The sequence below is a fragment of the Barbus barbus genome (genome assembly GCF_936440315.1).
Source record: "Barbus barbus genome assembly, chromosome: 18".
NCBI lineage: Eukaryota > Metazoa > Chordata > Actinopteri > Cypriniformes > Cyprinidae > Barbus > Barbus barbus.
The window spans coordinates 24,845,835-24,869,035 of record NC_136746.1 but is presented as its reverse complement, the minus strand read 5'-3'; the positions used below and the strand labels follow the sequence as shown (position 1 = coordinate 24,869,035).

General features: G+C 36.2%; 1 protein-coding gene across 2 annotated transcripts in view; it reads right to left on the bottom strand.

Moving 5' to 3' along the window:
* The window catches only part of LOC306884612 (cGMP-dependent protein kinase 1-like), a 57,629-nt gene extending 34,428 nt beyond the window's left edge, over positions 1 to 23,201 (bottom strand). The window contains exons 1-3 of one of the 2 annotated variants that reach the window (XM_079440624.1): positions 22,769 to 23,201; positions 10,558 to 10,724; positions 3,068 to 3,181 (exon numbers count right to left, since the gene is read on the bottom strand). In XM_079440624.1, the coding sequence (XP_079296750.1) occupies positions 3,068 to 3,181; positions 10,558 to 10,724; positions 22,769 to 23,022 (535 nt within the window). In that variant the 5' untranslated portion in view covers positions 23,023 to 23,201. Of the gene's footprint in view, positions 1 to 3,067; positions 3,182 to 10,557; positions 10,725 to 19,322; positions 19,868 to 22,768 lie in introns of those variants that run through there. The other variant, XM_079440623.1, reaches the window with a different exon arrangement.

Here is a 23,201-nt window from a genome sequence, read left to right as displayed (position 1 = left end):
AAACGCATCTAGCCAGGTGACCTTTTGTTTATGGTTACAGCTTCACATAAAAAGTGCAGAGGTACATCACGTCCCTTTTATATGCTTGAGCATATTGTGTAAAAATGACTAGATTTGCATGTTCATTACATAAATTCAAATAAGCACAAATAAGGATGCAAAAAATGGACAATATTTTCAAAACATTGTCATAATTGCTCATTCGAAATGTTATCTGCAGTGCTGTACAATTTCCTGATCGGTTTCCATAAAACTGCACTATAGGAATTGAGAGAAAAGTTGGAATTATTATCTACTGTAGGGCTGTCGCGATTCGACGATTTTAGTCGACAAGTCGATTTTTAAAAATCGTCGCCTTCATTTTGCTCGCGTCGACTAACCAGCAAAATACCGGAAGTGGCGCATTTCACGGACGAGAATTCATAAAACATATTTTTAGACCATTTTCCAAGGCTGCATGATATATTAATCATAATTAAGCATAATTGTGAATTCACAAACGCTATGATTGAATTAAATAATTATATGCAATGCAGTTCACACAGTACATGCTCTTTAATTATTTCCATGCGTGTAGGTTAAGTACGTGCGTCTCACAACGGCTCCGTTCACAGTAGCTCCACAGAAACTATCATTTACATTTGTGTAGCGTCTCATACTCCATCTCTGCATGTTGTTGTAAGTTTGTGTTTATTATAATGTTCATCTGGGAATGCAACGTGCGCCATTTCATCAGATTTGTAAGGTAAATCATTTATAAATCTACACAAACCGGAGAATACACATCGCGATTTCAAAATAAAAGCTCAAACTCTCACTCTAAGTTTACACTTGATGTCCACATATTCATTTAATTACAGCGGCTGTAGCAATTCTGTCCTAAAGAAATGGCCAAATATTAAAGATTAAGTGTACATTTGAATTAAATGGTGCTTGGTCAATATGAAACAAGGATTAGATCGCGCAGTAATGTGTAAAAATTATCGTCAGGCCATCGGCGCCCTTTGCAGGCCTTTGTTGTAATGCGCAAATCTACATTAGCTCTATTGTTTATAATACATTATGCATTTTAACAGTTTTGTTCAATAAAACCATATAATTTCTTGCTTTTGATACTTTATTTGAACTAATTATGATTGCATCATTGCTATTATATATGTATTTTAAGTCATTTTAAAAGCTATTGTTCACTTAAATCTATTTTTATTACCACAAAAAAAAAAAAAAAAATTATATATATATATATATATATATATATATATATATATATATATATATATATATATATATATATATATATATATATATAATTATAGGGCCCTATGAAATACGTTTTATTTCCAAATTCAGTTTTTAAAATTGTATTAATCAAAAAGCCTGTCTAATTAAGTTTTTCATTTTTATCTGTACCAAATTCTGTTTTCCATTACTTTCTGGATTCCATTGTAATTGTTCCATTAAATTTTAATAATAAAAAGCATCTCCAATTCATTGATTTTATATTACAAAATGTATTTTTTCAGAAATACTGCACATTTACATTTTTCACCTAAATAAATTCTGGTAAATAATATTTCTGGTAAATACTCCTTTAAAATGTTTTTTTTTTTATTATAATTGTATTATTAGTAGACTAGAACGCATGGATATGTTGTCATTCTCACACTATAATACTGAACTTTGGTTTCAGTGATTTCAGAGATGGACACTTGCTTCTTGCACTCTATGCTGCACTTCACTTTTGCTTTAAAAAAAGATTTCATAGAAATTTGGAATTCATTTGGTTTAATAAAATATTTTTGCTGTTGGCATTCGTGCACAAGGGACATGTGTCACATTTGGCCATGCATGGAGAGATCAGACACATGCATGTGCCTTAATCCCAGTCCAGCTCACTTCCTGTACCAGACTCTATCCAGAGAACCAGAGACAGAGAGCAGAGGAGTGCAGAAACACCATAAACACAGCCGGAGGAGGAGAGATAGAATGGAGAGAAAGAGGAAGGAGAAAAAGAGCCAAGCGGAGGCAAGAACAGAATATGCATGAAGGAGAACAATGGTAAAGAGGAAAAAGAAAATGAAGAGAAGAATGGAATAATAAATGAGAGAAAGGCATGCAAATAATTCAGAAACCACACAGCACACAAGCCTGTGCATATGAGATGATCTGGCTAAAATCTGTGTTTGTGAGTTAGTATCTCACAATTTAGACTTTTTTTTCTCACAATTCTGAATTTATATCTTACAATTAACTAAATTCCGACTTTCTCACAATTTACATTTGAATTTTGAATTCACATCTGACAATTCTGTTTATATCTTGCAATTCAGACTTTTTTCTCTGCATTCTGAGTTAAGTTTACATTTCACAATTGCAACTTTTATTATCTCTCTTTTTTCTTGCAATTGCAAGTTCATATATCATAATTCAGATTTTTCTTCTCAGAATTGCGAGTTATAAACATCTTGCAGTTATATCTCACACTTGTTTATATCTCACAATTCTGTTTATATCTTGCAATTCTATGCTTATGTCTTGCAATTCTGAGTTTATATAACTGAGATTTTTCAAAAAAAAAAGTGTGATATAAACGATTGCGTGAGACGATTGTGTTTTTAATCCCATAGTGGATTAACAGGGGTCATTAACTATGGCTATTACAGAATCAGTTGGAGCAATTTGGAGCTTTTTTAATGTAGAAAAGCCTAATGAAAATGTGGTAAATTGAAAATAATTGCCAAAGTTTAATACTACAATATCCAAGAACACTTTTTCTCTCATTTGTTGTCTCCTAATATGAATTCAGCCCTCATATCTCTCTCAATCTGGCCTCCTGTCTATCAATGAACTCACAGATTATCATCACAGATGGAGTGACTAGTTGTCTTCAGTCGTACCGAGAATTATAATCCTACAGTGGCAGATTGGGAAATGTGGCCTAGAACAGACTCAAGCTGTGTTAGTCTATGTATGCAGTTGAAAAAAAAATAAAAAATGTCCCTTGCTTGTGGCATCAGAATCCAAGTTAAAATCATTTTGTTTATCACTGCACTCTGTTTGTACTCACTTCTCACAGTGGCCGTCCTGGTGCAGTTATAAAGGATGGCGAGCTCTCCAAACACTTTTCCTGATCCCATAGTGCACAGCTTCAATCCTTCTTTAGACACTTCAACTTTTCCCTCTGAAAAAAAAAAAAACACACCACAACTGTAAATAACAGAGTAAACACTTTTAAACATTATTTATACATTCTGAAATAGAGACACATTTAATGAGTTCAGTTTAAAACCAGATCATAACAGTCAGAATAATGATGAATTTCATGACGCCTAGGAAGAATGTCGTCGTCATTTTAATCTCAAAATCAAAAGTAAAAAAAACTAATAAGTGTAATGATATTTAAACTGAAAATTATTACATTTTTAAACAAAATGTAAAAAAATACTAATAAGATTCAAAATGCTGAAATTTTAATGGTCTTACTCATACTCATGTATATAATATATTATAAATAAAAATAAAATATTTTTGCTTTATTTTAATTACAAAAAAATTACTAATACAAATCACAATGCTCTCTCTCTCTCTCTCTCTATATATATAGTCGCCTTTAGTGTAACTGCACATTAAAATACACCTGTCTCTCTCTCTTTCTCTCTCTCTCTCTCTCTCTCTCTCTCTCAGAGGTGTCAACTGTAGATGTGCTGATTTGATACACTGTGAGCAGAATAACATAAGTCGAGCAGCTTTTCTCACTTTTCAGCAGCTGATCACACAGACAGGTGACAACACAGGTGAACGACCATGTGAGATGAGAGAGAGTAGTTCAGAGAGAGATATTGAAAAGGCGTGAAGGGCATATCAAGGTTGTAGAGAGGAGAGATGGTCAGATATGAGAATGCAAGAGAATGAGAGAAAAGAGAGAGAGTTGATGACACTTCCCTTATGATGGACTATGTAATTGATCATTAATATTCAGCTCTGGCAGTACAGGATTATGGGGCAGAATGACTTTCATGTGGCCTTGACCTAATCAAACCTTTCTCTGCATTCATTATTATCATGGTTCAAAATTAGTTTTTTTCCACACTTGCCAATGGCAAGTCATAAAAACAGTTTTTAACATCTGTATGCAATGGAATTATTTAGATGTTTTTACTTTGCATACTCAAGACAAACATCATTCTGGATGACCAAGTCTCCATCTGTCTGCGATGTTTCTGTTTTAGTGGCTTAATGTGAGAAATATTCCACATATGTGTCAACACATGGAGTTCTTCAGAAAATGAAATTAGGCATTCTAGATGAACTGATACCATTTCCTCTGAGGTAAACGACGCAACAGATGTTTTCTTGAGTAGATGCTTTATGTCTTCGATTTGAAAAACGCACATCATCACTTATAACTGAGAGAGTCTGTCTATCATTCTTACAGTTTGACATAAAACATGTAATGTTGCTGTTCCTAATAAAGTTACCTGTTTTATTTACTCACCAAAGCCAAATGTTACTCATTTATGCATTCTGTGCTTTTAATTTTATCCCCTGATTACGACTTCTCAAATGATTAGTCAAATGAGAAAGCATCACCTTGACACCAAATGTTTTCTCAATATTTTTCAGTTCTGACCAAATTGACATCTCTTTGCGCACAGCTTTAAGAACTATAAACAATGTACATAATGCTTTGATTAATAATGATCTTCATGTAGTCAAGATCAGGGTTATAGGGAACACATTTATTATACCATTCGAAGCTTTGGGATTTATTTATATTTAATAACATTTTCATTTAACAAGAATGCATTGAACTGATAAAACTGAAGGAAAATATATTTATAATGTTAAAAAAGACTCCAATGTCAAACAAATGCTGTTCTTTTGAACTTTCTTTTCATCCAAGAATCCTGGAAAAAAGCGTGTATACAAGAGAGAAATATTATCATTATACCAAATGCTTTAAGATCATATTAAAATAAGAGGTTAGAACATGCAAATAACTTCTCATGAACTGTCAGAATGTAAGATAAAATTCAAAACAGGCTAAGAATTGATTAAAAAGTGACCCACAACAGGCCATAAATGTCTGATATAAACAAGACTGTGACTGTCTGAGCCATTAAAGAAATAAATATTGAATATGAACAGAGCTTATTATCACCACAGGACATACTCAAACACTTCAAACAGTCATAAGTCTTTCATAAAGTCATTTAAGATTTAAGCCTAAATATCTACAGCATGAACATTCTTTAAATAGAATGACATTAATAGTAGAGAAAAAATCATGAATACAACCAAAAGGACTGTGAAGACTATGAGCATGAACAGGGTCAAAGTTGTAAAGTTCAGTCCAGAGTTTGTTCACACTGAAAAGCTGTAGTCATTTTAAGTGTCTTAAAAGTTTTTCCCAAAGCTAATACACTCACCACCACAACAGGAAGTAATAATGTCCAATAGCGTGACCTCCAGTTCCTCCTCGTACAGACACAGGAAGCTATGACCCTAAGGGTCAAGGACATTGCTGTGAAAAACTGATTACATTTCCCAACATGCACTAATGTGCTTCTTTGACAAAGAATGGAAAACTACAATGCACATACATACACACACTCTAACATGTTAAAGGCTGGCAGTGTAAGGTGCTCGTACTGTTTGCTCTGTCATGGTTATTAAGCACTATTGTTCAGAGCAGCTCCTATTAATGCCCTACAGCCAATCATATATTACCCATGATTCACAGAGATAAGAAATAGAGGAAGAGCGACAGACAGAGATGTTCCCCTGACATGGGCTCTACTAAACAAACAATAATAACTCGGAGACAGAGGCTAAGTGATCGACCAGGCAGGAATGAAATAATGCATGAAATGAAATAAAGAGAGCGGACTGCAGATAAGGCCACTGAAGACAGATATTAAATGATGAGAGATTGTCTTGGGTTTACTCTGTAGGCTGAAATGGACTCTGCATGCTATACATCTGAGTAAAACAAAACACTGAGCAGGAAATAATGCAGGGTGGGACTTGATTTTATCCACTGGGATTTGATTGGACTGAGCAAAGTTGTGCTATGATATTATTAGTTTAACTAATTTGTTCCTACTGGTCATGTGACTTTGGTTAAATCAGCAGAAAAAAATAAATAAATAATAATAATAAAAAAATTATAATAATAGTATATTATAACTATACCATTCAAAAGTTTTGGATTTTTTTTTTTTTTTTTTTTTTTTAAGAAAGAAAAAGAAAGAAATTATAACTTTTACTCAGTATGCATTCAATTGATCAAAAGTGACAGTAAAGACAATGGCTGCTGAAAATTCAGCTTTGCCATCAGGAATAAATTATTTTATGCAGGCCTGCCTATACATACAGCCAATATTTAAAAAAAATAAAAATAAATAAAAAATAGTGTAAAACAAGTACTGTCACACTTCATGCACCATTTACATTTTACATTTATGCATTTAGCAGACGCTTTTATCCAAAGCGACTTACATTGCATTCAAGTTACAGTTTTTACATTTTATCAGCTCTTGCTTTCCCTGGGAATCGAACCCATGACCTTGGCGTCGCTAGCGCCATGCTCTACTCTTTGAGCTACAGGAAATTCATTTACTATGAATACACTTAAATCATTTCAAATGTTTTTTTTTTTTTTAATTGATTGATTGAGTACTTAAAAAATACGGTATCTGTTCTACTCTGTGTCTGTCTTTTAGACAAGTTCTTCTCACACTAAAAGTTGGTGAAAGGGATTAAAAGTGAATCAAATGACTATATAAAAAAAAGTTTTAAAGAAAAAGAAGCAAATGAAAAACAAGAACAGGACACAAAGATGTGACTGAGGATGTGGGAAGAAAAACAAGTACACACTGTAGACCAGTTGGAATAATTCATGGGACATTGTTCATTAAACTAAAACCAAATTGCAAGACGGCTTCTGTTGTCTGTCATATTGAGTGATCAGAATAAAAAAAGCCACAACCTTCAACATAGCAGTTCTTCTGATATCAATGTCACATAAAAAGTACCAAGAGCTACAATATTTACAGACAAAAAAATGATGGTAAATTTACAACCCAGTCCATCAAAGTGAAAAATAATGATTATTTGTAGCATTACTGCACACACACTCTCCCTGCCAACCTTTCATGCTGGTTAACCACAGTTCTGATGTTATAAGTGATTGAAATTTTTGAGAACAGAGCAGTCACCCAGTGAATTCTTTTAAATTTTTCTATCTATAAAAACCTGAATAAATCCATTCAGAGGTGAAGCTGTTTGGATGTTTGGAATGAGTCATTGTTGGAAAAACTGGTTACAGCTTGAGGCTCCCAGAGGACTATGGTCCTGTGGTCAATCCATTCCTATTCATTTACCATCAATAAAATCGGCATGAAATCAAAATTTACCCTATTGGCTTTTTCAATGCACATTCCAAGTAATATTGTGTTTGATTCATCAGTGTATAACATTTTGAATAAATACAGTTATTTTATCAAAATGTAATGTAAAATGCTCAGCCTGTGAAATTGCTTCCTTTATGAATGACTGCTCCTTCAACCACCTAGCTCTATTTTGATATATAATTGACTTTTATTTTTTAAATTCCAATCCCACCCTACATTTTTTTTCTTATTGAATATCCACTTTCACTTGAAAATACTGTATGTCAGATTTCAGAATGTAAAATATATTGGCATATATCAGCCACATATCACAGCTACATATCGGCACTGGCTATTGGCTATATAGGTCAACCACTATTACAAAGGTTGAAAAAAAAAAAGCATCAAGCATGGGGTCAGTTTTGATTTCATGACTGAACACTTTCCATACAGAGGGATTTTGTGGTTGGCTTCTCCAAACGTTTACTGGTAAATGACTTTTGGGTAGTATGAAATCATGCATCAGATACACAAGCTGCAATTTTAGAGCTGACATTATCTACAGTCATTAAGCGTGTCTTTATTTATTCAGATTGGGGCTAATTAGCATGGTGACTTCAGCACACAGGCTAATATGACATTCAAGGCACAATAATAGCATGGAATCATTTCCTGTCTACTCTCCTATCGTAAGGCCGAACTAATTATCTCAGCTGAAATGTCCCTCTTGTGTGACTGAAAGCTTAAATACTCTGTCAACCTTTGATATATCTCACAAACAAAGGCTTCTTTTGAACCGTAAAACTACTGGACTTTTGAGCTTCAAATGGAAATGCTGGTCAGTTCAGCTCGGATCACTATTATTGATCCTCTAACCTCCATCACTGACCTTCCACTCTCAAATCGAGACCTCGATTTTAATGAGAGGATAGAGGATTCCTCCATCATTAAAGTCATTCTGTATCTCAAATGCTCTACACTGCTCTGCCTTTGCAATCTATATTCTATATCCTTTATTTCATCGAGTCTCACATGTAAATAATTCATCCTGGATGACAGAAACTGCCATGAAAAGTTTGTTTCTCTTTCTAATAGAAAGTCCCAAAGGAATAGCCCTCGTTCTCCCTCTCTCCCGTCTCCGTTCTCTCTGAATCCTTTGCATTTTTCTATGGAAATAACTGAATGTGGTAGAGCTAATGCTGAGAGAATGGATTTAATTCATTAAAAATAGGGTTTTGTCTACATTTTATTCTATTTGTCATATTACTATGACAAAACAACATGTGTTCTGGGACTGTATGCAGCCAATATCCACTTAGTCTCTCTTTCTAATTGGCTTGTGCCCAGATATAGTGTGTTGGGCAAGTGCCCAATTTGTACTACAAAAGCATTGAATCTCTGGAGCATGACTAACAAAATCCCTTAATTCAAACCAAGTGTTCCTCCATTCCCTCAGGAACACAAAGAGGAAAGACGGAGAAAATCCTGTGATCCTAAGAAAACACAACAGCTCTTTCCTCTCATTAAACAACAGAAATTGACAGATGTATTGACAGATGTAATGACATCAGAGACAGGTGGCCGACAGAATCCTAACCTGACTTCAGCAGGTGTCACCAAAACAAGATCAAATATTTAATGAAAATAGTAAATGAGTATCAAATAGCACTGATGCTTCAACAAATATATAAAAAAGTAGTGATAGACCAAAAAATCACATGGATAGACAAGTATGTTTCTATGTATGCAGTCTCATTCATAACACTGTTTAAATGTTCCCACATTCTCACGAAGCGCACACTGTGTATTCAGTGCATCGCATACAAGCACTGTCTAATTATTTTTCTGTCTGATTATTCTAATAATAGAATAGTTGAAGGGCTTTCAATGTAAATTAAAACGTTTATATGGGCATTATAGCTCAGCCTATCTACTCTACATGTTTAAAGCCCATACCAATAAAACTTTTAAAACTGGGGTAGTCGGTTGGATCTGTAGACTAACAGCTCTCAGAGGGTTTGGCTGCTCTGACTAGATCAATATTATAAGCACCTATAATCAATACAATCTATTCACAGGATCAATATTCCAGATCCACTTAGAGGATCTACAGCAGAAACCCAAATGTGACTGTGTTTGATCCCTGGGCCTGGCAGTGCCCTATAGACACACTAAGTGGCTTTAGTTACTGCTAACTGCTCCTGCTCCCCGGTTACTGCCTGCTCCCCGGTTACTGGCAGTTACTGCCAACTGCTCCCCGGGCGCCGCAGCATGGCTGCCCACTGCTCCGGGTGTGTGTTCACGGTGTGTGTGTGTGTGTGCATTTGTTCACTACTCACTGCTGTGTGTGTGCACTTGGATGGGTTAAACGCAGAGCACCAATTTCGAGTATGGGTCACCATACTTGACAATACGTCACGACTTAGTTTAGAAAATGACCATTTTGATTCACTTTTGTTCTGTTCCAAACAAAATGTTATCATATGGCTTTAGAATCTTTGGGAGACACGGTATGTCATATGTAGACAGTATAGACAGTATGTAGTACACAAAACTGTTTTGATAATTTTATGGGACTTTTTGGCAGCCTGACAGTACGTGCATCCCAAATCGCATACTTATGCACTATTCTATGATGTTTTGTTTTTCTATGATGATGTTCACACTGAAAATTCCAAAAAGAAAAAGTGCACTTTAAATACCCAGATGATGCTCTAAAAAAACAAAGTGTGGGATGTTGGATTATGCATGCACTCAACTGTCGCAGCTTTAATTACATCGCGAAGGGGGAGGGGCTATCAGACTCTGAATATTAATGACAAAATAACCTCACAAAATTTATACTACACTACATGGCTGAGTACATAGTGCATAAGTATATAGTGTGTAAGTGCATAGTGTATAGTGCTTCATTTGGAACGCAGTTAGTGACTTCAAATCAAGTTTCATTCAAATAAACAGAGCAGTTCAGACATTCTGCAACATGTTTCCTTTTGTGTTTCTCAGAAGAAAAACAACTCTTCAAAGCTATTACAGTGAGTAAATGATGACATAATTTTCATTTTGGATGAACTATGCCTTGCAAAACATATTTAAAGCACAAACACTCTTACTTTCTCTCTTTTCAAAAAGGTTTTTTTTTTTCTTTGTTCCCGTCTCTCACCTTCCATGACGTAGACAAGGGAGCCCACATCCCCTTCTTTAATAATACAGCTGTTCCTGTCATAGTCCACTGGATGCATACAGTCCACTATCTCCTGGATTTGAGACATTTCCAGATTCTTCATGAAGTCATTGTCCAGAATAGCTGACTTGATCACTTCCTTTGACCTGTACAGTGCAGGAAAACATTGTTAAAAAGGTCCACATCATTTAATTAACACAGATAATAATGACTATGCCTGAAATAGAAACTTGCTGATTACTGCTCAGAATACACTAAATACAACTATTTAAAAACTTGTTTGTGAAACAAAATGCATTATGCAACTATAAACATTTCAAACAGTATCGTAGTACAATATGACCTCATGACCTCATTATGATTATGTGTGAATTTAATTCCATGAGTGGTGTCCACTTATCATTTTTAATCTTAACTTTTGGCAATTCAATCAAAAAATGAGTAAAAATAACAGCTGATATTATTAATATTGTTATGCATGGCTGGCAGTTTCATTCATCACAAGAAATTGGAAGGTAATGTAAACACATTGCATTGTGGGATACAGCATCCAATGCAATGTACTTTGTTGCACACATTTTGGCAAATGTTGGGTATTACAATTTGCACACTATGCATACTATATACACATTGTTGAAATAGTAAGAACTGCATGATAGTATGTTAATCCAAATAATGTGATGCTTCAGGGATGAATTCACAAGGAATGTGTGTTTAAAAAAAAGATGAAGAGGATATTTCAAGAGATGAAAGTAAATACACAAAATCTCTTAGTTGGCGCTGGATGTCATAGCAAACAAAAATCAGAAGACTAGCTGAAAATGAGGTCTGCATCACAGACATACACAAATACACACATTTCAAGTAATTAAAATGAGGGAAGTCGTGGCCTAATGGTTAGAGTCTCAGGCTGGCAGGGATTGTAGGTGGGGGGAGTGAATGTCCAGCGCTCTCTCCACCCTCAATACCACGACTGAGATGCCCTTGAGCAAGGCACCGAACCCCCAACTGCTCCCCGGGCGCCGCAGCATAAATGGCTGCCCACTGCTCCGGGTGTGTGTTCACGGTGTGTGTGTGTTCACTGCTGTGTGTGTGCACTTTGGATGGGTTAAATGCAGAGCATGAATTCCGAGTATAAGTCACCATACTTGGCCATATGTCACTTCACTTCACTTCACCTCACTTCAAAATTCAATATAACCGCCCACACAGGGGCTCGGTAATTAACATTTTCTGAAATGCGCCTCATAGCAAAATATTTCCAAAGATTATTCTGAGAAATATCAGATGTTCTCTATTTTTTCATGATAAAATACTTCAGTAATGTTCAGAGACTGAGTTATGAAGAGTGTAAACACTGTGCCTCTCAAAACACTGCTTTGATTGCCAGACAGAACTTCTTGCACAACTATTTTGAAGTGGATCTGTTTGACCGAAAAATGGAAAACGGATTTGTGTTTTGAAAACCTTTATTTTAAAACCTGCTTAGAATGTCACTGTGCAATTCAAGTCATTATTTATGCAAATCCATTTAGTTCTGCTAATGACATTTAATTGCTCAAGTGCTGGTGGGTGGAAAAACCTGGACTGATGTTATAGATGATGTTATAGAATATGTTCTTTAAATCTAATTATTGCTGTTTATATGACATTTCCGAGCACTCCTCAACAAAAAAAGCCTATCATTGTGACAGCAGCTCCTCTGTTTTTGTGGACCTGGACCTACGTCAGACTTCTGGTTTATTTGCAAAAACTCACAAACGCTCACCTATGAACCACACTCTGTTTACATTCCACAGACATGCTCCGCCGTGAGCAAAAACAGACCTTTTTTTTTTTCAAGATGTCTGCAGTACTTCATGCAGAGCTCCTTTCATTTGGCTCACACACACAGACAGTCTCACCCTGAGGAAAATTGTATTGACTTAAAGATATAAAAATAGAAACAAATGAGACAACTGTTGACATACATTGCAATAAAATTAAAGAGCAATGAAATAAAAGTGAATAGCACTGCTCAGTTGATTTGAGATTAGTAGGCTCTTGAGGAGAAATATTTAAGAAGCAAGACATTTCAGCAAACATCTTAATTTGTTTTCAATATAAAGGAATAGTTAACCCCAAAATTAAAATGCTCTCACCTGCAGGCCATCCAAGATGCAGATGAGTTTGTTTCTTCATCGGAACAGGTTTGGAGAAATACTTGCTCACCATGCATCCTCTGCAGTGAATGGGTGCCGTCAGACTGAAACAGCTGATAAAAACATCACAGTAATCCGCAAATAACCCACAAGACCCCAGTCCATCAATTAACATCTTGTGAAGCGAAAAGATGATTGTTTGTTAGAAATAAATTAATCCATTTGAACTTTAAACAAACGCTTCTAGCCAAAATACAAGTTCTCTATGCATAATACTCTCTCCAGTAAAAAAAAATAATAATAATAATATTAAAATAAAAAAATCCACAACATTGAGATCTGTTTTGGACTGTTTTTGCTTATAAATGGCACTTGATCTGTGCATATTTCTCTCCTGATTCAGACTTTTTCCACTGGAGAAAGCAATATTATGGAGAGAAGACTCATATTTTAACCAGAAACAACAATTTAAATTTAAGAATACCTTAATAATGGATATTTCTTACAAACACACAGCTTTCCTCTTTATAAGACACAAACTGGTGGACTGGAGTCAGGTGAATTACATGTGGATTATTGTGATGTTTTATCAGCTGTTTGGACTAGATCTATTAGATCTTGATCTATTGGTGAGCAAGTGATTTAATGCTAAATTTCTCAAAATCTGTTCCAATGAAAAAACAAACTCATCTACATCTTGGATGGCCTTAGGGTGAGTATATTTTCAATTTTGGGTGAACTATTCCTTTAATTCCAATGATGTTTAGGAGAAACAGCTGGGATCTCAAGCTAAGCTAGCACAGTTTATTTAATTGCAACGGCCTTATAATAAGTACATACTCAAATCCAGCTGCAAATAAACAGCAGCTTCATCATTTATGTGATGCAACTGAGAATGAAAGACAGCAGGGACGTAAAGAGCAAATTAATTATTAATTTACATGACATTTGAACTAACAAGACATTTAAATTGACATAAATTTTCTTTTTTTTTTTAGCTATCAAAACATAAACCGATATGCACAAAATAAATAAGCCACGTGAAGGTCCATAAAGGTGTTTACATGCAGAGGGAAATCAGAGTAATCTCTGCAAGACTTGTGTGGTATTTTTGTATGGCAGTCTGAAATCTAGAGGACACTGGTTCTCTGGGGGAACAGTCGGGGGAGATGTTTTACATCCAGTAAAATCACAGAGATCACTGGCCTCATTTACAGCAGACAACCTCGGGATCATCCTGTAACCAGCCTCTGTTTGACTTAGAATTTTACTCACTGCCTTTTTCAGGAGGACATTTTCATCACACAGGTCAACAGACTGTCTACCTTAAAAGGACAAAGTATGCTACGGCTTAAAGCAGAGTAAATTGGAGAAAGCTGTGGACATGGAGCCACAATGGCTGAACGTCTGCAAGAAAGTTTCTTATTAGTAGGCCTTTTGTTTTTCTTGCAACATTTTTCGTCAAGGGAATATCATTTAAAATACTTGAATTTTGCAACATTGTTATTGCACTGTAATGAATCAACATTGAACTGACTCGAGCTGAAAAATGACACTTTTGTCTTCTGTAGAGCTGCTTATACTAAACTTGTTTCATAATTAATGAAGTTTAAAGTTATTGAACTGAACAGAACTCCACTAAACAAACACTCGAGCTGAATAATGACACTATTGTTTTGTTACAGCGGCTTTGTAGCAGAATTTGAATTTGTCTCATATTTAATGAAGTTTGCCTTAAATGATCCTGGTATTTTCCTGTTTAAGCTGCTTTGAAACAATCTGTACTGCACGGAATAAAATTAATTTGATGCTGCTGGATATGTATTGATTCGCATCCCCATGACCTCACTGCACGATCGCTCTGGCCTCATTGGAAAAAACATCGGTAGCTCTGTGGTCATCTGTAGATGTGTGTGCTAATGAGTTAATGGCTCTATCTTCCTCTATTCTCTGTTCTGTCCATTTTTTGTGCGGAATGCTAAAACAGGAAGTAAAGTCTCACTGCATATAGCAGCTCATACTGCACATGACATTGCATAATAACCTGAGACAAATGAATGACCAAGTTGATTTATTTCTGTAGATGTCAGCTTACTCTCCAGAATGAAGCTGCAAATAATCTTTCTCTTATTTTTTGTATGAAAACTGCATTGCAGATATAAAAATGCTGATGCTTATGCCTATAAGTGCATTTTTGTGGTTGCTTTTAGCCATATTTTGACTCAGTGGAATAGAAAAGAGTCTATATTTATACCCGCACAACTGAAGAAAAAAAAGTTTCTGTAACTTTTGTACAATGTCGGCATAGAACGGCCGTGAACTTAATACTGGGACAATCAACCTGAATCAGTCTGGTTAAGTTAGTCCACTCTGCTTTCATATTGGCATTTTCTATTCCTGTAATAGGTATACAAGTTCTAAAACTAGAACTAAATCTATTCAAAATTGGCTTTGGTTACTGAAATTAAGTTAATATAAATATTAGATGAAAAAGCTAAACTTAAATGTCGCTTTGGCAACTAAATGAAAAAATGTTTTCTACTGTTCATTTTCTACAGCCTCATGGCTCACTCCTTGTGGAGATCCAACCTGCAACCTTGCAGCTTTAACCACTAAGAAACATGATAAAGTTTTCAGATGTGTGATGAATTCTCATATCCAAAGGACAACGGGTCCAAGATTATCCTATTTCAGCGCAGAACTTCTGATCTCTGATATCATAAAAAAACCTCAGACTGCCCAGGTGTCAAAGATGAGTTCAGAAGAGACATTTCAATCAAGACTTCAAAAAAAAAATTCTGGACTTTCATCATTTTAAGCGTAACAAGTGCCACTGCAAAAGTAAATGCAAAAAAGAATCAGAAACAGGAAGAAACAAGATGTAATTATGAGACAGACATGGTGAGTGACATTCAAATGGCAAAAACACACTCTACTGAAAGAAAGAGAGGGGTACGTCACTCACTATTATGAAATTTGGCGAAAGCACAGTATTTGCCTTTACTTTAGAAGAAAAAAAAGAAAGCAACAGAACAGTGGCTACATTAATGCATCACCAAAGAAATACACTCAGAATAAAGATAAATGGATTTTCATCCAAAAATAACAGTCATCTCCCTGACCACACACAAAGATATAGAATCCTCTTCCAACACATTATGAGCTTTCGAGTAAAACCAATATTGATGGCAGTTCGTTCCCATCTGGCAGCCCAACACGGAAGCTTTTTTCATTTAAATCTTCATAATCATTCCTTAAAGTGCTGATCAACTCAAGATGCAAGCAGAATAGAAGAAAAGACTCTGCTCCGAAAGGGATCAAAGGGTTTTTCTGTACAAAACAAGGTTGCGTTGTAAATTAGTACAGTGTTGAGCTGTCAAATGTCAGATGCACAGCAGATGGGGGAGGCCATGGTGGTCAGAAACAGAAGAATGATGTTCCTCTGCTGCCAAACCGCTAGATGCAAATTAATTAAGCGTATGTGTGTTCATGGCAGCAGGCTGAAACACAAAAATCCTTCACTTCCAGTGGAACTGTTTGGTCTGATCAGATCCTCTGGTCTTGACAGTTTCTATTTCAATTAAAACACAGCACGACACGCTATTGTGTGCATAATAACAGCTGAGCATGTAAATTGCTTTCGTGATCCACCTGCTGCACGATATCAGGCTGCTTTGATAAGCAAATTACCAGTCCGTTAAACAAAGCAGTTATTATAGTCTTTGGGTATTTCCCACGTCACTGCTCCTAACTGCTCAATACGGACACATTATTCCTGGTTCAGATGTTTCCTTGTGGAAAATCAAACTTTCTTGGAGCATCATCAATGAGATGCTTCTGCAAATGTCAATGAATGGCATTTTGAACAGAGCATAATGAGTTTGTCTCTGTGAGTTTTCAGATTTACAACAGACATCATAATGATTTCAATTGTGCAACCTGCACATCCCATGATATTGCTGTTCCTTTCAAGAAAGTTACCATGGTAATCGCTGCCAAAATAACATTTATTCCGGTTAGTGTTGCTACAGTAAAATGCTTACTAGGTATTAGACACCACCGTCTTCAAAATAAAAATTACATTGATGAAAAATTGGTTAGAAATAACATATTTACTAGTTACTATTTTAGCAAAACCTAAGGTCATTTTATGGATGATGTTCTGAAGACCAGGCCCGTGCACAGGGGGGTGGCCCGGTGGCTAGAGCCACGTCCCCTCTGCCCTCATCGGCTGAGGTGCCCCTCTCACCAAACCACCACCACCCCAGCTCAAAGCGTTCAGTTACCACTCACACGGCATCACTCACAATCTGTGTGCCGCTCTCTGGAGACGACAATTCTTCCCGAAGGTAGTTGCATTAAAAGGTTGATGCATTGCTATCCACATTGCAGTCAGTGGTTGATCTGCTGAATTAGTCATTTTGGTAGTTTGTTTTTGTATTTCTGTTGGTAATGATTTGCTCTTATAGTCGTAACGACTTGTACAGAATATCCATGTTCTTAGAATGCCTACTCAAATTATTGTACCCGATCAGATCTAATATAAATAACACCAAATGTGCTACTTTGTAGAAAAAACAATGCCTTCATGTTCACGAAAAAGGAGAAAGAGACAGAGAGAGAAATAGCAAAGGGAGGCTGCTAAAGGCAGTTCAACATCGCAAAAACATGAATTCAAAGCTCCAGCATGCCAGTAGATAAATCATCATATAGAATATTTAGCAGTTTGTCACACTTTAATTCTTGTAATTAAGTAAATTTAACATTATAATCACTTATTTACTAATCTAACACATTTTTAAAACCATATTAATATGCCTATAATAGTTAAAAAGGTCATATAAATGTTCTAAATGAGCTGTTTATTAGTATAGGCTATAATATAAGTTTATGCTGTATACTATTAAATTAAATGTCTAATACTTATACTTCCATTGAAAATGAGGCAGGCTCAGAGAGTAAGGGAGAGCTCACACTATCAAAACATCTACAATAAAGAAATTATTACAGTGCTGTCTTCTCTGTTAATTGTACACTACCAGTCAAAAGTTTTCGAACAATAAGGTTTTTAATATGTTTTTTTTTAAGTCTCTTCTGCTCACCAAGCCTGCATTTATTTGATCCAAAGTACAGCAAAAACAGTAACATTCTGAAATATTTTTTACTATTTAATTCTATTTAATATGCTATTTGAATATATTTAAAAATATAATTTATTCCTGTGATTTCAAAGCTGAATTTTTAGCATCATTACTCCAGTCACATGATCCTTCAGAAATCATTCTAATATTCCTATTTGCTGCTCAAAAACATTTATTATTATGATGTTGAAAACAGCTGAGTAAAGTTGTTGTCAGGTTTCTTTGATGAACAGAAAGTTCAGATGAACAGCATTTATCTGAAATAGAAATCTTTTGTAACATTATAAATTCTTCATTCATTATAAAGTCTTTATCATCTTTGCTAAATATTACGATTAATTTCTATAATTTCTTTCCAATAGATTTATACTGAATGGTTATAGTGTATAAATGCTGATCTTTGGATATTTCTATTCATCAAAGAATCCTGAAAAAAAATCTACTCAACTGTTTTAAAAATTTATAATAATAATAATAATAATAATATTTTTTTCTTGAGCAGGAAATCAGAATATTAGAATGATTTCTGAAGGATCATGTGACACTGAAGAGTAGTGATGCTGAAAATTTAGCTTTGTTCGCCAGAATAAATCACATTTTAAAATATATTCAAATAGAAATCAGTTATTTTACTGTAGGCTACTTTGGATCAAATAAATGCAGGCTTGGTGAGTAGAAGAGGCTTCTTTAAAAAACATTAAAAAATCATCAACTTTTGACTGGTAGTGTATATTTGTAGCAACTGGATCATTTGTATTAACAAGCACCCAACCCCTTAGTGCCCCTGTTTTTGGTTTGGGCCACTGCCCCTCAAAATGTCTGTGCACGGCCCTGCTGAAGACCATCAGGTGAGTTCAGTAAAGTATACAGTATGCATTCTTTTCTTGTCTAAGCAGTATTTCAAATCAGTATACAGTGAGTAAATGCACAGTATGACACGCTAGACAAATATTTGGTGTACTGAGGTATCTTCTGAAGTGAAGCTCCTTGTCTCCTTGTAGGGATCCATCCATGTTACAGGGTTTAAGCTAACTTTGGGTTCTGTGGGAATGGATCTTGTCAGATTCAAAAGTTGAAAAATTAAAAATACATATAACTGTGAGCTGGGCGGCTTTTATTTACAGTAAGTGCAATAAAGTTGTTTCCCATCCTTATATTGTTTCCTGATTGTTGCTGTTAGTATGCTACTTTTATAGCTAGGTAAATTTGATGACTTTAATGTTGTATTTATAGAGCTTTATGTGGTGTTTCATAACTTTAATTCCTCAAATAACACAATAAATGTTTTAAAGACAGCATAATGTTGTGATGACTCTGCTTTGTAGCCTATTAAAGTTTAGCATTTAGGTAATGAGTTTCAGGTATGCTTTTATTGACGTATTCGATGGTTTAAAAGTAGCATTAGATTACTTTTACCTCGTATTTAATGATTTTGATGTTATATTGTGTCGAGTTGACCTACTTGGCACTCTTGGGGACGTTGGGCAGGGTCACGTGACTCAGCTGCTGGACGTTGGCAGGCTCGGCGCTGATCGCCTGTCGCTTGGTGCGATGATGCTCCTGCAGCTCCGAGCGGCTCTGGACCTGTTGGGTCGCCGGGCGGATCACGGAGCGGTACTTATCCAGTTCGTTCTGTAGTTTCTGAATGAGTTCGTCTTTCTGGTCCATTTCGAGCTCCAGTTCGTCAATGAGCTCGTCTCTCTGTCTCAGTTCTTCAATTTTCTCCTGAAGCGCGTACTGGAGGTCGCGTAAAGTCCCCATCATCATCATCCCTTCCGAACCGAATAAAACCTCACAGAACTGGACTTTTAGCAAGTTTACTTATAGAAGAAACACCGTGCGCTAAACCAGCTTCTATTCTAGTCTAAAGGACCTACAAAACGAGAAGAAACTGTGGAGAGGGAAAAAGCCTCGCAGTGTATCCGTGTGAAAAAAAGAAAAAGGAAAGAGGCAGCGCTCAATCCCACAGAGCCGCTGGAATCCTCACAGCTCTGACAGGCGCGCATCAGTGTGAGCGCGCGTCGCTCGTGGCCAGTGGAGCTCGCGCGCGTCACAGAAGAGCGCGGGATTCCTGGACAGTCGGAATACAGAGGTTCACCTCTGTACAGCTGATAACCATCCAACTTACCCCAGACAAAATACCCCATTTTCTAGTAGTGGCTTTACATATAGCCTACCTACAGCAGTTAAAGGCTGAATTATCCTATAGGCTAAGCCTGGAGATGAGAGGCCATGGAAGTCAAAGAAATTCCAAATCAAATCCTAAAATTCAATTTTTCTTTTTGCTACAACTGTTGGTTAAACAAACTAACATACTACCAAACATTAACATTATTACATTATAAACGTATTAATTACCGTTTCTGTTGGCCAAATAATCATTTATAATGTGTCTGTCACCACAGACACCATGTTGAAGAACCCTAGTTTTACTGTTTACAAAAAGCCTGTTTGTTTAATGGCAGGTTTTCATTGTGACAACGTACCCCTGTGATATTTAAATGAACTGCATTCCTATAAATAAAGGTTATTTATCGGTATTTCATGTAGAAACATCCATGGAATCTTTCCATTAAAAAAAAAAGGTGGAAAAAGGTTTTACATTAATAAAAATGTTATTAAGACAAAAGTGGTTTGTTTGAGAACTGTTCACTGACAGCTTCTTTAAAGAACCCAAAATGGTTCTGTATACTGCATCACTGCAAAAAAAAAAAAAAACACGTTTGAAACCTTTATTTTATTAATGGGCAGTAATGGCTGGAATTGATCAGTTGCCAAGACTCAAGTATGTGTTTACACAGATATTGCCTTTAAAAATAAATTTAAAACTGATATGCCTGAAAAATATCCATTCATTAGAATAAAATGTGGGACAATTAGCCCCAGTCACCTCCAATATTCACGGACACTGCTTAAATAGTTTGACTTACCTCCAATGTGGAGAGCTATTATGAGATGCATCGTGCTTGAGTTTGTTTTTAAGTTTATAAAAGGACAAAAGGCGCCCTCTGGTGTCAGACTATGAAGGACACACAGGAAAAATGAAATGATGTGAGGGCTACTATAATGACAAGCAGGACAAATGGACGTGTTAAACTTTACAGCCCTGCCTAATAACAATGATATCTGTGCATGGACGCTCTATTTATTCTTTATATATAAACTAAGTGATAATAATACTCTCTAAAAAAAAACAAAAAAAAAAAAAAAAGAAGACTATCTGCACACCATTGGGAATCTAATTCTTTGGATGAAATTTCTGAGTCTGCAATGTTTTCTTTGCCAGCTTAGCTGAATAATAAATTAAAAACTAGTGTGGACAGAACTTAAAGAGACCCAAAGGCAGTATGAGCAGGCAAGCATGAGAGAAACAAGCCCTCATCTCATGGTATCTGAAAATGAAACGGCTTGTGAAAGATCTCAAAGGCCCACAACAGCACCCAGATGTCTACCATTCTTTGGATAGTTATAAAAGACAAAAATAACACACAAAGAACAATTCATCTAAACAATGCCTGAAAATAACAAATGAGGAATGCATGATTATTTCTTCTTTCTGCTGTTCATTTCCATAAATTTCTCGCTGTCACTGTCCTTGAAAGGACCTCTGCCAGAAAAACAGGCTTTAAATTTCACCTCTATAAACTCTTCCTGCAGGGTTCTTCCTCTGTGGATCGATGGAAAGAGGATCTGTTGTAACATGACTAGTGTGGCTGCTCTTTTCGGCCACAGACTACGCCATTTTGTCTCTTTGGGACCCTTACAAGTGCACCAGCTCTTTTTTTAGATGACACCAAGATCTCACTTTCAGCACAAATCTTGAGAAGACAAAGTCTTGACTATTCCTTAATTAAGTAACACCGTTCACTGGGAATTCTCCTCTGAAAATGCATGTAAAGCTTAATTTAAATGAAAGGAAGTGTCATCAACTCAAATTGCAGATTATAAATTGTGATACAGTATTTCTCTATCACTAACAATGTGCTAAAAGTAGGATTATCATTGTAATTACAGTCATTAGTGAAAAAACCGAGTCAGATGATGCATCATAAATCAAAGTTTGTTTATCAGCGTATGGTCTCAGCGCTCATTAAGCTACAAACAGCTTTTATCCCTCTGCTTCTTCTATAGTGAAATCATTAAGGCAGGAGTCATTAGGCCAGCACATCTGTCTTCATATTAACTTGTCACCAGCACAAATACATAATTGCACATGCTATGCGCTCCAAGGCTGAGCATTCCTAAAAACGCAATTATGAATACTAGGTTCTTTTGGTTATTAGTGATGTGATAGCCCTTAAGTGATGGAGGAAAACAACAACAAAAGAGAAGCTGAACATAACATAAGAACATAACAGCATATTATGGTTTAAGCATTTTTCAAAATAACAACTGAAAAGCCTAAAGCAATAAGCAAAGTACTTCTGATTTATATTTGGCAACAATTAGAAAGTTCAGTCAGATCTTCTACAAAGATACTCAGAGAATCGGATGGATAGTGCTGATGGGAGGGGAAGCATATGGTCAAACAAAGCACTTTCTAATGGCGTATTAAATATCCTGAGACAGGCTCTTGGGCGCTACACGTTTAAACCCTAAAAGCCGATAATGCACGAAGCTTCCTGTGCTCGGAGCCCTCTGGGAGCTGATGATGATGATGATGATGGTTTAGATCAATGATACACTCTATCTCCCCCACCTCCTCCCCTCTCTCTGAAGCTTCACAAAGATGCTCTGTCATCATGAGAGTTTCTTCATTCATGTCCTCAATCCTCGACCTCAAATACACCTAATGATCTACCGATGAAACTAAATCAAACAGTGCCAACGAAGTGTCAAACTATTAAAAGTCCTGACATGTGCAAACCCATCAAACATCAGTTGCATATGTTAGTTACGAAATCTCACCTGTCAGATTTGGCAACTCTCCCAAGGCTTTGGTTTGATAAATCCTGGTGCGTTTGCGGTTCGGCTGATATTCCCTGCGCGCGGTGCGTCCGGGGTCCGATCTGCGCGCACGGTAAAACGGACTGACATTTGTGCAGCTTTCTCTTCAGCTCGTTGATTTCTTCTTCTCGCTCCAGCAGACGTCTTTCCAAATCTCGTATCCTCTCCTCCTTCAGCATTAAAATCTTGGCAAAGTCTTCCTCTAGGTCGCTCATTCTGAGGTAGTAAAAAAACTTTAATCCCCTTGAAATCAGCCAGGCGCGCTCTCAAACTGTATCACGCGCCCAGACGAGCTCTGGTTGAGAAGCTCCAGTGTAAAACAGCTGATCTATCCACGTGTTTACAGTTGGAAACGGGAGTCGGCGTCGGTCCCGCTGTCAGTCACCTCTGTCCC